Raw genomic sequence first — 15,798 nt, forward strand, 5'->3', positions numbered from 1 at the left:
GAGCTTCCCAGCAACTGCTATTCAGAGGAACAGTGGAGGGAGAACATCACCATTGTGGCCAGCAGGTACAGATAATCTTAACCTCTTTTAAAACCATTGAGTATTATTTATATATCTACTACAGCAGGACTTACAGCAGGGAACCTATGACCCTCTAGTTGTTGTTAGATTACAGTTCTCATCACCCCTGGTCATTGGCCATGCTGACTGGGGCTGATGGAAGTTGGAATCCAGCAACACTTGGAGAGCCACAGATTCCCCATCCCTGTTGTAAAAATATCATTTCCCCACCCCCACCCCACCAGTGCACTGTAGGGTTGCCATTTCCACCTCCCTGCCTCTTATCCTGTTCTTTAAGAGCATCCTGCCATGAGAAAACAAAGCAAACAAAACTCTTTCTCCATTGTTTTATTGTTCCACATGCACCTACTTGATTTCTGTGTCTGAGGCTGCTGTGAAATGGACAGGAGTAGGGCAGGGGCCAAGCAATGGCAGGTAATGTGAGAGTCTCAGTTAGTTAGTAAATGTACATAATGGGTTACTGCTGCTGCTGCTGCTGCAAGCTTCTGATAGATTTTATCTCTCCACTTAAGAGGATGAATACATTTTATAACTTAGCCCACAACACTTCCCTAGCTGCGCGTCCACAGAAGACAGCAAGCAGGAATTGCGTGCTCAGTGCACACCCTCTCACGAGTTACGTCAGCATGCAAAATTGTGGTTTATGCTGACGGCATGTTAAATTTGATGGGTTATTTCACCACAAACAGGGAAATGCCACATGCTGAGTATAAGCAACAGGAAGAGGTAGTAGAGTATCTGCTTTGCATGCAGAAGGTTCCACCGCTCTAGCAGTGAAGAGAGATGTTTTCAGGGCCTTCTTGAAAGCCTGTGCCAAAGGGGGGCATGCATAAGTCATTCAGAAGGGAGTTCCGTGACTCTCTGTTGCACACATCAGCCTAATCAGCCATTCCAGTAGGCACAGAAATAGGGCCTTCAATGCAGATCTTAGTGTACGGGCAAGGTCATGATACCAACCTATGTTATGATGGTTAGGACAGTGAAACAAATATTCACCTGCTATGACTTCGGTTCAGTTGCCTCTTGTCTTTTCCATGTCTGGCAAGAGAGAAAGCAGTTGCTTCACTTTTTTTCCTTGTTATATGAAAGTTGCAAATCATTAATCTTCGTCTTTCTAGATTCAGCATCTTGAGTTCTTGAGTCCCTTCCCAAACATTCTGGCAGTTGATCTCATTTGTTCCTGTCTTGTGAATCCATTTAAATTTGTTTGTGTTATGAATTTTACACCTTTCTTAAAGCAGCAATCAAAACTGGGTGTAGTATTCGTATTTTTCAACTTGCTTGTCCTGTGGAATTGTGCTATCTGCACTCTAGTGCTTCCTGAGATGAAGTTTCTCTTGTTGCGTTATTTTCTTCTGGCATATTTACATAGTTGGGTCTTCTCATTTTATATTACTGCTTTGCTGCCAATCGTTTTAAAACCTAATCCTATTCTTCTTATTGTTTACAGTCCTTCTCAGTTTTGTGGCACTAGCTAATTTGAAAAACACGCTGACAGAAGAGGTTAATGAGAAATCGGAACATCACTTAATCTCAGACCGGCAATAAGCATATTGTGACCTATTGTGTGTTTTGTTAATCTGTTAGAAACCAAAACACAGGTCAGATTTTCAGTCAGAATGAGAGGAGGATATTAACTTCTTCATATGTTGTGTAGGACTGTGCCAAGGCCTTTATTTAGAATGTGAAATATCATGTTCATGGTGCATTATTTACCTTTCTACGGTCTTTTCATCCATCTTCCACTGAGTTCTCCAAATAGATGCTGGTAACTCTGAAAGTTCCTCATCTAGTTCTTTCAGCATCCATGGGTATACCTTTGCATCCTGCTGATCTGAATTTATTTCAAATAGCCAAATATTCCAGAATGGCAATCTGGTTTAGAAAAAAACCAAAACATGTCTACTGAACAAACTTCATTAGATTTGATATTTTGGCTATTTATTTTTATTCTCATTAAGCTTTCATCATTCTTTAGCTCCAAATCCAGCTAAAGTTAGTCCCAACAGTTCCATTAAAAGCAAGGGGGATCCGTTGGAACTAACTTGTTCTATTTTTTTCTATAGGATTTAGCTGATCTGGTGGCTTTAAAAAAATGGTGGTGCAGTTTATCTTTCTGGCACTTTCCCTTATTTTTCAGACTGGTTAAAACTTCCTTCTTTATCACTTGGATGTGAGATCTATTGATTTCTGCTTTGGATTGCTGCCTTCTTTGTCCCTGACTCTTCCTCCTCCTCCTCAGCAATAAAATAGTTTGCAATTTTGCAAACTATTTCACATTGTTAGCACCACCAGATGTTGTGGGCTTCCTTTTCCTCCAGCTGCTTTCCATCTGGATAAATTTATCCACCGTTACCTGCCAGGTCTTGCAAACCATCTTGCTGTCCCCTCAGCTTTGGACAGAGGAGACAACATTCTTTCTTGTAAATCAAACATGGTGCTGAGATTCTCCATGTTTTATGGATTAACAACTCCAATAGTTAATCATGGCAGATAGGCAACAGAGTCATCCTCTGAGAGATCTTGCTATGATGACAATTAGGATTTCTTTCAGTCTCTCCAGGGGGGTTACTTTGGGCATGTCAGAGACAAGTCATAGGATGCCAACCTATATGGACAACCCCAGTGTGTTGGAGAGAGGTCACAGGAGATCGTCATATCTGGATTGCCAACCCAACAATACCATCAGATCAGAAACTAGGCATGGAATGTCATCATATCTGAGCAACCAGCCATCCAATGCCAGAAAGTTGGAGATCAGTCATGAGATAACATCATACCTGAACAACCAAGCATTCAACAGTGGAAGGTAAAGAGGCTTTGAACAGTCCAAAAGACCTAAGTAAGAAATCCACAGAGAACAGTAGAGTGAAAGCTGTGTGGGAATTGGACCTGAGAATCTTATAACCTGGCTTAGATCAGTTGGATTCTGGTCTGTATAGTAAAAAGGGTCTTCAGAAGTCAGTGGAAGCACTAACTTACGAATCATCACAACCAGATAACATGATAGCAAAAAGACAGGATATGCAAGAATACCAGTGATGGCTTGAGAATAGTAGGGAGGAAAAATTAGCTCAGTTACCATGGATAGCATTATTGCAATAGGCATCACCATTATCCTAACCTTGCTGATCCCATGCTTGTGTGCAATCCTGTTCAACCCTCTGCGAGCAAAACAGTGGTTTAGCTGAACTTCTTCTTATCCCTGCAGTGTGCTTGTCCTGCAGAACATTTTGAAATATGTGGCTGACGTAGTTGCTTCTCATGCCAGAATTCTATGCACCAATAGCAAACTCATTCTTCAAGTATCCATATTTGTCCATCCAAAATGGTACAGTCTGTGTACAAGACGGAGAACGTGAGAATAGCTCAGCTGGTGAAGCCAATGGCCCATCTAGTACACTCTGGTCTCACATTGGCGCATCAGATGTCTGTGGCAAGCCCACAAGCAAGGCCTGAGGGCAGTAGCCCTTTCTTCTCCTGCGGTTTCCAGAAACGGGAATTCAGAAACACACTGCCTTTTGACAGTGGAAGCAGATAATAGCCATCATAGTTAGTTCTAGGCTTGAGGGAACATTGAGGTTTATAGAAGTACAATAAATCCTCTAATGTAGGGGTGGGGTAATCCAAAATAGGCAAATGGGGATTTAGCATGTTCAGTGATCATGGAATACCGGCTGGTTTGTTAGGGGAAAATAATAGGAAATGGTGGGAATGGGAAGCGTGGACATGGCTGGCTTCCAGGAGCGTTATGCAGTGCCATATTTTGTTGGTGGCGACTATTATCAGAGAAACATGTTCAAGAACTGAGCTTAATGCACTTTAGAAGCACAAAGCAAAAGGCAAAGTATATTTTACTGGAACAACTAAAGGTTAATCCAAAAGGAACAGGGGCATCTGCATAATGAATAAAAATGTATACGTATGGACCAAAACAAGGGCCTTAATTTCTTTAAAATGTAAGAATGGGTGTTTTTAATAATGCACATGTGCTCTGAAAGCTCTCTTTGGTTATTTAGAGACAACCCATAAAAGGCATCATCTCATTTGTTCTTACATTTCTTGCTGTTTTGCTAACAATGATATATCTGTTTCTTCCCAGTATGTCCTACTACCCCTTCAGAGATGGCCCAATAATTGGCTCCCCAAGGAGCCATAGGGTGCCTTTCTATAAGGACATCTGTGACACAGATATCAGAAGGTAAAGATGAGGTGGTTAAATTGGTTTGGGTGGGATTGTTATTCACCCATAACAACCTGCCAAAGCTTTAAATTTACAGTTGCTGGTACAGATATTTGGCTCTAGTTTGTTCATAGTGCTGGGAACTGTATCTCCATGAGGTTCCCTGTATCTACAGTTCCCATGATTCTTTGTGGGAAGCCATGTGCTTTAAATGTATGTTGTGGAGGACTCTCTACACCTGGCCCTTGTACCAGAACATTCATTGATTGCTACTCAGGCAATGAGGGGATACAGCAGGGATGCCACTCTGAATGTCTACCCTTCTCTAACACATGCCCCTGAGCTGACATCTAATTAGATGTGCTGCTTATCTAATTTCCTTTCCCTTGACAGGAATTCAGATGAGAGGGCTGCGGCAGCTTCCTCTCGGCTTAAGAATCCTTCGGCCTCTGGTTATGACTCAGACCCCACCACATCAAGGTAAAAAGTTGAGGTCAAGAGGAAGCTAGTTTTCATGGCTACTCACTCCCACAAGTCATTGTCCACTGCCTGTGACATTAATAGTGACAGAACTGCTTAGTGGTTCCCAGAATGTGGCCTTCATTTCTGCACTTCCAGAATCTCGCCTTCATCTCTATGTTCTAAGGAGATCAGGATATTATACAAGTTCCCCTTTCTCCTACGTTGATTCAGCACTACAACTCTGTCAGGTAGATTAGACTGAGGACTCAGCTACTTTGGTAAAGAGAAAGCGCTGTGAAGTCCCGTTTTTCACCAACGGGATTTCCCTGTATGAAGTCTACAACGTGTTTAACTGAATCGCTTTTTTGATGTGTCTAGATCCAGCCCGAGAGAGGTCATGGCTAGCCCAGAGTCACCTGAGAAGGGCTCATGAGGAGGTTGCACTGGCTAGCTTCACCCTTCAAACAGCCCTCTACCAGCCATAATAGGGCACTGTGGAGGAGTCCAGTGTGCATGAGTCTATGTGGTGCAGAGGTTAGAGTACTGGACTGAGATCTGAGAGATAGGGGTTCAAATCCCTGCTCACCCTTGAAACTCACTGGGTAGACTTCAGCCAGCCACATCCTCGCAACCTAACCTACCTCACAGGGTTGTTGTGCAGATAAAATGGGGAGAAACATGTATGCCACCTTGAGTTCCTTGGAGGAGAGGCAGGCTATAGGTTTAACAACAGCAATAGTAATAGCAATAGTAATAATAATAATAATAGTATTCATCAGTAGCCATATATGGCCCCTATGCACTGCCACCAAACACACAGCAAGGCTGCTGCATGCATCATCAGCAAGGGCGGGCAAGGGTTATTCATTGCAACCTCATGTACCCTTCACACATGCATTCAAACCATGAGGGGATTCACTGGAACACCCCTCTAGTCACCTTCATGGCTTAGCTAGGGATCTGAATGTGGCAGTTCCTGCTCCTTGTCTGGCACTCTCTAAACCAGTGGTGTCCAAACTTTTTTCAAAGAGGGCCAGATTTGATGAAGTGAAGGGCTTTTTTTAGAATTTTACCGCAAGAAATAAACTGCCACAGGGGTCGGATTAAACCAACGGGCAGGCTATATTAGGCCCCCAAAATGGACTTTGGACTTGCCTGCTCTAAACACTATATATCACAGACCCTTAGACTGTCTTATCTGAAGAAAAATTTGTTATTCTACTTCTACAAATATTTATACTCCACTTCCACCTTGAGGTGGCTTACAGATGGAACCCGCCCCCCTGCTAAAACATAGACAAAATTATCATTAAAAACAATTAAAAATGGATAGAAATAATATGATATAGACAGATGATAGATAGACAGATGATAGATAGATAGATATAGATAGATAGATAGATAGATAGATAGATAGATAGATAGATAGATAGATAGATAGATAGATGATAGATAGATAGATATAGATATTGATAGATGATAGCTAGATGATATAGATAGATGATAGATATTGTTGTTTAGTCGTTTAGTCGTGTCCGACTCTTCGTGACCCCATGGACCAGAGCATGCTAGGCATGCGTAGATAGACAGATGTATAAAACAACCTGTTCAAAATCTGTTTCTTGCCATTTTTAGCAAAGGCCTTCTCTTTGTGAAGCAATCAGTCAACAGCACGGAGTTGTCATCCTCACCACGTTACAATAGGTAAGGGAATGAAATATGGAGTGGATGGGTGCATCTATGATTGCCTCTGCAGCATGTAAACCTATACCATTTTTATGTATGGCTAAATCTATGTGTAAAACGTTTTGTTAGTTTGCCTTTGGCTACTTTGGCTCTGATGACCCAAAAAATGGTCCCACACATGCAGAAGATGCCTCAGATAGCTCCCCCAAATTTGATGATGTAGTAGATGAGAAAAGGCATGGATGAAGTAAAGAGTTGCTTTGGAGAGCTAGCATCTATGTGGGAAATCAGAAATATCTCTGACCTCCCCTGGATGTTTCCAAATTAGAGCCTGCCTTGGAATTACCATCCTTTGTTCACTCACTTTTAGCAGAGCATCTAGACAATATCAGTGTTAGGCCATTGCAGACCAGTGCTTTCTGTATTGTTCACCAGTGCTTTTTCAGTTCTGATTTATGACATTTTATGTTTGGGTGCAATAAGATGCAAGTACAGCACTAACCCAGGCAGTGTCAACAGGAAAAGTTCCTATTTATCCTATTGATCCTGGCTGGGAGACTAGAAATGAATTGCCCTTGAAAAGCTTGTCTTAATTGGCTCAGTGTCCTGTCCTACAGGGGGACAGCTTTAAATAATGATTTCCACTCTTGTTCCCTTTTCTTTTCTATTTAGTAAAATAGTAGGACACTGAAGAATTAAGAAAGGCTATTGCACGAGACAGTTAGTAATCTTTCTGCTGTGGTCAACAGAGAGTTTCCAACAGGAAACCTTTTTATTAATGTTAGAGGACCTTTCACTGAAGGTGGCTATATTTGTGAGTAAACATTATAGAATAGCATTGTAATAAAGGTTGTGTGGCATATCCATTTTAATTCAAAATGGAAAAGCCTCCAGGACATTGGGTACTCCAGCATAAAAGCCACCTCTCTCAGTCTGCCATAATCTCTCAGTGTTGCTCCTTGCAATCTATAAATATTTGTGTATTTAAATGATCCTCCTCGTATGCAATATTTGATTGCAAAGTCACTTGAATAACACAGATAGGGTCCAGAGAGAGAGAAAATCCTGATCACACTTTAATCAGGAAAAGTGAATGAAAACAGGCTATACTTTAAGGAGAAAAGAACAGAGAGGTTTGTACATAGCAGGGAGACATTCAACCAAGCCTATAGAGGAAAAGCTCCCTCAGAACTACACAGCCAATCATGGCATGTGCTACCTCAGCAAATATCATGCAATTCTGCCTACTTGCTAAGTAACACCTCCACCTGTCCCCTTCTTGGCTAGATGACTTTAACACTAAAATAATTAACCCTTAAGTTGTACATGTAATGTTGTACATGTAATGATCTATTCTTACCTTTATCCCCCAGTCGCAGCCTGGCTGATTTGTCTGAACTGGAGAGGACAAGTTATAGCAGTGCCAGCTTTCTGAATAGCAGCCCCCCGAAAAGGTAGGGCCGTTTGTCAACCTGGAAAGCTTCATTATAACAAATAATTACAATGTTCAAGTGATAATTCCTACAAAGGGACAACATTACATACTTTGGAACTAAGGGGCAATTTTTTAAAAAAGGTTTTTATATAAGGAGCCTATTGGGTTGCTCACACAAAATTATTTTCCTCTTTTTTTCTCATGCATTCTTTTCTTCTTTCTTGCACTAGATTTAGATTTTAAAAAAACTTTTGCACAAAATTGGAAAAGCAGGAAATCTGGGGAAATGCAAGATGTCGTTTAGATGTAGAGGCTATGAGTTCCATGGCGTTGTGTAGGGAAGGCAAGAAAAATACAGCATTGTGGACAACTGAGGATCAGATCTCCTGATGTTTGTTTTTGGTCACTTAAACCAGTCAAGAGGAAGGCTTCAGTCAAGAGCAGTGAAACTTGATGGGCTAGTTGGTGGTAGTTAACCCATTTCCCTTATATGCATTCCTGAGTCCTCCTCCTCCTCCTCCTCCTTTACTTTAGGCCAACTGAAGACATCTGCACTTATTGTGGCCGTGAGATCCGCAACTGTGCTAAGATAACCATTGAGAACCTCAGAATCTGCTGCCATGAGTACTGCTTCCGGGTAGGTCCCTCTTTTTGCCACAAGTCATGCGTATGGATCTATATGGGAAGGGGAAAATGGGGAGGTTATATCATTTGGGAACCACCTCACACTTATTAATCGGAAACCTTTGAAAACAATAGTATGCAAGTATCAAGATGTCTTATTTCACCACACCAAGACCAGGCACAAAAGTAGGGTATTGGTTACACAATTTATTATCTGCTATGAGTCCCTGGGCTCTGTCAGTATCTGGTACAGTTTGGCAGCCCCAGACAGAAGAGAAGGACGAGGAAGGAGAAAGAGCAGCTGAAAGCTCGGCAACCGGGGTGGAGGAGAGAGAAGGGAGGACCTTCCTGTGTAAGATGGGGAAGCAGGTCTTCCAGCTGTCTCCACCATCCCTCCTGCAGATGGTAATTCAAGGAAATTTAGCATTTGGTGTGTTTCAGAATCTTCACAAGCACCTGTTCTTTGTGTGGCTGTATAACTGATGTGCAATATTTGAAAATATTAATAAGCTTGCTGCCTGTCCAACCAAGATGTGTGAATAAATATCTTCTTTTGTATGCTGCCACCCTACCAGTGTGGGATTCTTCTGTATAGATCCTTCCTTTTTTTAGCATATTTCAATTGCAGCTATTTCTTCTTTCTCTCTCCACAGTGTGGGATTTGTCACAAGCCAATGGGAGATCTCCTGGATAAAATCTTCATTCACCGGGACATTGTCCACTGTGATAAGTGCTACGAGAGGCTCTTCTAAGTGAGTGGGGCCTTTTCTCTGAAGCATTAAAATGGGATGGAGAGGTAGAGGACAGGAGGAGGGAAATACAGTAGTATAGTATACAGCATTGATCTTCAACCTTGGTTCCCTTGACAATGTTGGACTATAACTCCCATCATCCCTTTCCATTGGCTAATCTGGCTGGGGCCGATAGGAGTTGCAGCATCTGGAATGAGACCCATGGTTGAAAAAACACTGAGGCAGAGGCTAAATACCAAAACAGAAATATTGCTGATTATATCTACCTATCTATAACTTTTTTTAGGGACGCGGGTGGCGCTGTGGGTAAAACCGCAGCGCCTAGGACTTGCCGATCGCATGGTCGGCGGTTCGAATCCCCGCGGTGGGGTGCGCTCCCATTGCTCGGTCCCAGCGCCTGCCAACCTAGCAGTTCGAAAGCACCCCCGGGTGCAAGTAGATAAATAGGGACCGCTTACTAGTGGGAAGGTAAACGGTGTTTCCGTGTGCTGCGCTGGCCCGCCAGAGCAGCTTCGTCATGCTGGCCACGTGACCCGGAAGTGTCTGCGGACAGTGCTGGCTCCCGGCCTATAGAGTGAGATGAGCGCACAACCCTAGAGTCTGTCAAGACTGGCCCGTACGGGCAGGGGTACCTTTACCTTTATCTATAACTTTTAACTAGTGCTGTACACACATGGTCTATATAGGAATTTTCCACCCTATCTATAGGCTGAGTATTTTAGGGGACATTTCATTGAATTTCATTAGGGGAAGGAAAAATTGTCCAATGGTTTCTTTCCCTTCTCCTTTTTATTCAAAGTTTTTTGAAATTTGCAGGGAGGATACATCCCACCCTGCAAAAAAACCCCAACATAAACAAAACAAAAACCAATCACCCCCCAGGATACAGTAAATCCTCCAACAGTTTCTTACAGAGCAGACCTCACTGTAAGTGGTAGCAATAGCACAGCTTCTCCCTCCTGCAAACACACATCCATGGCTTAGCAGCGGCAGGATCAACTGTATTGGCAGTCAGGTCACCATTTTGCGCCCTTCACAGTGCCCTGGCCTTAGCTGCATTTTGAAGCATTGTGGGAGTTAAATGGCAGCCAAAACACACACACACACACTTTAAAAAATGGAGTAAAAATGGCGGAATATTATTTTTTGTGTGAGGTGGATGTGGGAATGGGAATTTTCTTTTCTTTTCTTCTTTCTTTTCGCCTCAGCTTAACTTTAAATTCAGTGGGTTGTTTTACTTGGGAATGGCTTTGTGAAGTTAATGGGCCTAAGTCAGTCATGGCCATTCATTTCAATGGGCCTACTCTTAGTATGATTAACATTGGATACATTCCCTGTCCCTGACATCAGCAACATAGGGATAATAATGTCCTGCATTGTCGGATGTTACAGGTAAAGAATGTGGGATACTTTCAACACTGTTAAGGCATCCTAGGAATGCTAATGATATGTTTTGTTGTTGTCATTGTAACTGCTGTAATTATATACTAATAATATGCTGGGCACCGATGATGCAGGCACAGTGTGGCTGCGATGCATAATGTAGCTGGATCTGGATCACGTAAACTACTTATTACTAGTCCCTTTCCTCCAGGGAAATCAGGATAGTATACGTGATCCTTTTCTCTCTTGCCCATTTTATCCTCAGGGAGGTGAATTAGGCTGAGTGTGTGTAACTGGCCCATAGTCACCCAGTAAGCTCCATGGCTGAGTCAAAGGATTTGAACCCTGGTCTTGACAGTCTTTGACTGCCCTTCTAATATCTCCTCCCTCCAAGAGGTAGAGCCACAGCTCACTGGTAGCTCACTTTGCAGTTAGAAGGTCCAGGTTCAATCCTCAGCATCTCTAGGTAGGGCTGGGAATGTCTCCCTGCCTAAAACCTTGGAGAGCCATTGCTAGCCAAGGGGGACAATACTGAGAGCTCAGCCATGCTTCCCACTTCTTACATGCCTGAAAAAGCATTGCCCTACTCCTTCCCCAGGGAAAACTCACTCTGTAGTGCTGAATCAGAGTAAACGTCAATGTGGAGGAAACATGAATTTGATCCAGCTAAATGCTAAAGAGCTGTTTTCCCTGGGGGAAAGCAGTGGGAGAAGAGGAAGTGTGGATGAGGCCTGAGTTAGATGGACTAATTGTCTAACTCAGGATAAGGCAGCTTCCTACATTCCTATGGCTGCTCTGCTGTAGCAGCCAATCTGGTTGTCAGCCTCCCCCCATCTTTGGCTATTGACTGGCAGCAGTGGCAGCAGCTCAATTTTGCAGTAGTTGCCTGTATGCGGTGGTATATTGCCACTGTGCTGTTTTGCACCACTTGCTGCTGCTTCTGCTCCTCCTCCTCCTCCTCCTTCTTCTACAGAGTGCCACTGCTTTGCTGTGTTCATTGCCTAACCAGTTCATTATCGTCCATTCATTCTCCAATTTTCTCTTAGATTTCCATCGGCCAGAAGACCCTAACCCAAGAGAAGACCTTGGGGTCCAAGAGTAGTCCTTGGGGGCCAAGATGATTTGACTGCCTTCTGACCAGTGAACATCTGTTCTTCCTCTGCTCTTATGTTACTCTTCTTTAGCCACCTTTTCCTAGGGAAAGCAATTCACACTCACTCATTTAACTTTACTACCCAGTAACAGGCAGGCAGGCAGGTCCAAAATAGGAACAAAAAGCCAGTGTCACCAGTCAGAGAAAAGAGTGTTGGGAAATTATAAACTGCTGAGCACCTCCAGATCATTTGTCTTTGAGAAGATTTGTTGGGACACATTTCATTCTGATAAACTCGTCCAAGTGCTAAACTGAATGAGATGCAGAGGGGGAGACATTGTCCCTATCTTCCAGAGACAGCTCTTATTTTCTGGTATTAATCTCTAAAAAAATCCTGTCTCTGGTGGCTTAGTTATACAATGTTACACCAGGCAATTGTCATTCTGCATGTTCCAATGCATTTTCCCATCAGTACGGGGGGGGGGGGGAGGACCAGGTTATTTTTTGGGGGGTGGAGGGTAGGAAGCAGGTTTGTTGCACGAGAGAGCTGAATCATATTTACCGTATTTTTCGCTCTACAAGACGCACCTAGTTTTTGGAGGAGGAAAACAAGAAAAAAAATATTCTGAATCTCAGAAGCCAGAATAGCAAGAGGGATCGCTGTGCAGTGAAAGCAGCAATCCCTCTTGCTGTTCTGGCTTCTGGGATAGCTGCGCAGCCTGCATTCGCTCCATAAGACGCACACACATTTCCCCTTACTTTTTAGGAATGAAAAAGTGAGTCTTATAGAGCAAAAAATATGGTAATTGTGCCACCTGAATTTGTGATTGAATTCCACCTGAAAATAGTGACAGTCTGAAAACATCCTCTGTTTTGATTTTGGGGTGCTTTTAAACAAAATCAACATGGAGACGTGCACACCTGGGAGGGTGGCCATATGTCCTAGAATGCAACTTTCTGTTTGAAGGACTGTCTGATCCAAGCTTAAAGGAAAAGTACTATAAGAAGGCAGATGTGCAGAAACCTTGAAGCAGCCCATCAACAGCACCTTGACAGCAGAGCTGAGCAGGCACAGGTCACACCGTCTACCCTAATAGGCTATAATATTTCTATTATATTAATTCTTTCTAAATTTGTAGCTAGACATACAAATGAGCATGTGAAAATTGTATGCAAATCTATGACATGTTCTTTTTGTGCACATATGATGCATTTCCTCTTTTGGAGCTATGTGGAACTGGCCACTCTTGACACATACGGAATGGGCGTAGCTCAGTTCAAACATGCCTTATACTGTATGCATAACGTTGAACTCTGCCATTTCCAGGTGTTTTGTTTTTAAAGGATCATGGACAGCAGGTGCTTGATAACATATCCCAAGATCCTGGACAAATATACTGCCATGCAACACAGATATTTACTGAGCTAAGAGGACCCATGTCCCCATTCATTATAAGACAGCTTCATATATCCAGTAGCTTTCCTTCCATTCCACCAAAATTGCTTATCCGGAAATGAAATGTTGCTGAATGTGTTTGAGTTGCATTGTAAATGCCCTCAGTTCTGTTGTGGGTTTGAATATTCTTAAGCTTTTTCTTCTTTTTTAAATGCAAACTGCTCAACAGGTTATTCACAGGGTAAATGCATACAGATATACAGCTGGCAGGCCTACACAATAGTGCATAATAGTGACTGCATGAAAGGCGTTCCCTTGTGTCATCATTCTTGGTGTGAGAATAGGGTTGTGTCCACATGAGTGTCCTCATTTGACTTGTGAAATATTGGGAGATGCAGTGGTATAGTTAGGTAATTTTAGGCCAGGGTCACCAAAGTGTCGTCTTTGGATGTGAAAGTGCCTTTGATTCACCTGGGCCCACAAAGACTCTTAAGGTCCCCCACTCGCTGCCTCCATCATCATGAAGTAGTGCGGGTGGTTGGCTTTCTCTCTCTCTGAAAGTATGTAGAGTTGAAGGAAGAAGTGAGAAGAGTGTTGATATTTGGGGATAAACTGACCAGAATGGGTGTCATTCATGGCAGTTACTAAAAAAAATCCATATAGTAATGTGGATTTTTTTTTTTTTTTTACAAGAGACATTGGGGTAGGAATTTAGAGATGATCACTGGAGAATAGTGTGAGGGGTGTGTGCCTGCCTGGTTGAGAGGCCTCCAGGAGAATATTAGTGTTTGTTGTGGCTGCTAATTAATAAGACCACCATCTTAACTCAAGGTATTAAACAGCACCTAAAAATAGTGGTGACTGTTTTAGACTCTAGACTTAATAGTCTTCTCATGGGGGGCTTTTTAGATGGTAATGTCTATTCCTTCACTTCAGAGAGGGGTTGGTCATTTTCCCTGCTGAGTGAGACCCTCTACCTCTGCCCAAAAGTACTGTCAAGCACCAGGGTGTTTTGGCTGGCTCATTACAACATTACGAAGCAAATATGCTGGGGCTCCCTTTTGTGCCTCATTTCTAGGCACAGGTCTGGTCGGTCCAGGTGATTTATTCCCTCCCAGCACTTTCCCCAGAAAAACCTGCATTTTACTGCTGAATTGGAGCAAATGGCAATCAGATTTTCCAGACTGCTGTTTGCTTTGATTCAGTAGTAAAACACACGTTTTCCCGGGGAAAGCATTGGCACAAAACAAAAACATAACTGCTTTGACACAGACCTGGAAAACTCAGACCTGTGTCCAGAAAGCATGGAGCAAACGGAAATGTTTATGACCTTTTCTCCTAAACCTTTTTCTCTGATTTTGAGCCTCAGGCTATAGCTACTTAACTCTTGCAGAAATTTAAGGCAAAACTCTTGCAGAGTTTTCAGTAAACCTTTGCATGGTGAATTGTTGTATTCATCAAATCTTTTATGTTCAAGTTTCGAGACATCAGATTTTTCCTTTACATGCCCCTCATATGTTTTAAAGATATGCCTCCAGTTAAAATACCTGCTGCTCCTGAAAATTACCAATTCTTAGTACACAAGCATGCAATAAAACCTTGTGACTTGGGCAAGATCTTTTGTTAGAAGTCCATGGTCAATATTTAACTTCTAGGCTGACTACTTTTTCTGCAGGCTTTAGAGCACACATTTTTATCAAGCAACAAGTAAGATTTCAGAAGCTGTTTAACTGATTGCTTTATTTCCTCAATGACACGTACCGCTGCAAGCTGCTTTGGGAAGGGAGATATAGGTCATATAGATGTTTTGCTTCATTGTCCTTGCCAACCTATTTTCTTTGAACCAAAAGTTTAATCTCTACATAACAGTTCTTCTAATAAATATTATGTGCAGAAAGCTGACTTGAGTTCTTAATTGTCTGTGTGATGTATTTCCTGGTGTTCCAGAGCCAAAAAGCTCCTACACAGCATTTTGTTGGTCTATAACTCCCACCACCCATTACTTTTGGCTAAGCTGGCTGAGACTGATAGGAGTTACAACATCTGGACTGTGACCCAAGATTGAAGTGCACTGATCTAAAAAGTTCACATTGTGGCACAGAGGAGACTATTGGTTTCCAGAGGAAAAGCACATTTCTCATTCTTGTGGCTCCTGAGAACTGTGGCAATGTGTTATTTTAAAGATGTGGCAGCTAAGGGAAATTTGCAAAACTGCACAAAATGGAGAAAGTGGGTAGATTTATGTCTCACACCATTGTCTCTATCTGTCTCCCTTTGCCATTAAATTGATTAGTACTAGATTTAGGAATGGGGGGAATCCTTTGCACAATACATGATTCACTTAGGCAACAAGATGGGGAACAGGGCACAGTTCAGTGGTACAGCACCTGGCTTGCATGCAAGAAGTCCCAGGTTTAGTCTCTGGCATCTCTAAGCAGGGCTGGGAGAGACTCATGCCTGGAACCCCGCAGAGCATAATAACACAAAGCCTGCTGGATCAGACCAAAGACCCATCTAGTCTAGCAACCTGTTCTCACAGCAGTCAACACCAGATACCTTTGAAAAGCCCACAAGCAGGACACGAGTGCAACAGCTCTCTACCCTCCTGCAGTTTCTACTGCCAGTAAATCTAGACTAGGAGGAGCCAAGATGGTGCCCTCCAGATGTTTTAGACTACAACCTGCAACATGCCTGACCACTGGC

General features: G+C 42.7%; 1 protein-coding gene across 6 annotated transcripts in view; it reads left to right on the forward strand.

Moving 5' to 3' along the window:
• Nucleotides 1–11,691, forward strand: part of ZNF185 (zinc finger protein 185 with LIM domain) — a 64,371-nt gene extending 52,680 nt beyond the window's left edge. For 4 of the 6 annotated variants that reach the window (XM_053373866.1, XM_053373865.1, XM_053373863.1 and 1 more), the window contains 8 exons: nt 2,636–2,890; nt 4,184–4,282; nt 4,658–4,744; nt 6,362–6,430; nt 7,786–7,866; nt 8,382–8,484; nt 9,125–9,223; nt 11,653–11,691. In XM_053373866.1, coding sequence (XP_053229841.1) covers nt 2,636–2,890; nt 4,184–4,282; nt 4,658–4,744; nt 6,362–6,430; nt 7,786–7,866; nt 8,382–8,484; nt 9,125–9,223 — 793 coding nt within the window. In that variant the 3' untranslated portion in view covers nt 11,653–11,691. The remainder of the gene's footprint in view (nt 1–2,635; nt 2,891–4,183; nt 4,283–4,657; nt 4,745–6,361; nt 6,431–7,785; nt 7,867–8,381; nt 8,485–9,124; nt 9,224–11,652) is intronic. The other 2 variants (XM_053373867.1, XM_053373868.1) reach the window with 2 other exon arrangements.
• Nucleotides 11,692–15,798: the final 4,107 nt, after the last annotated feature.

The sequence above is a fragment of the Podarcis raffonei genome, chromosome Z, assembly GCF_027172205.1.
Source record: "Podarcis raffonei isolate rPodRaf1 chromosome Z, rPodRaf1.pri, whole genome shotgun sequence".
Taxonomy (NCBI): Eukaryota; Metazoa; Chordata; class Lepidosauria; order Squamata; family Lacertidae; genus Podarcis; species Podarcis raffonei.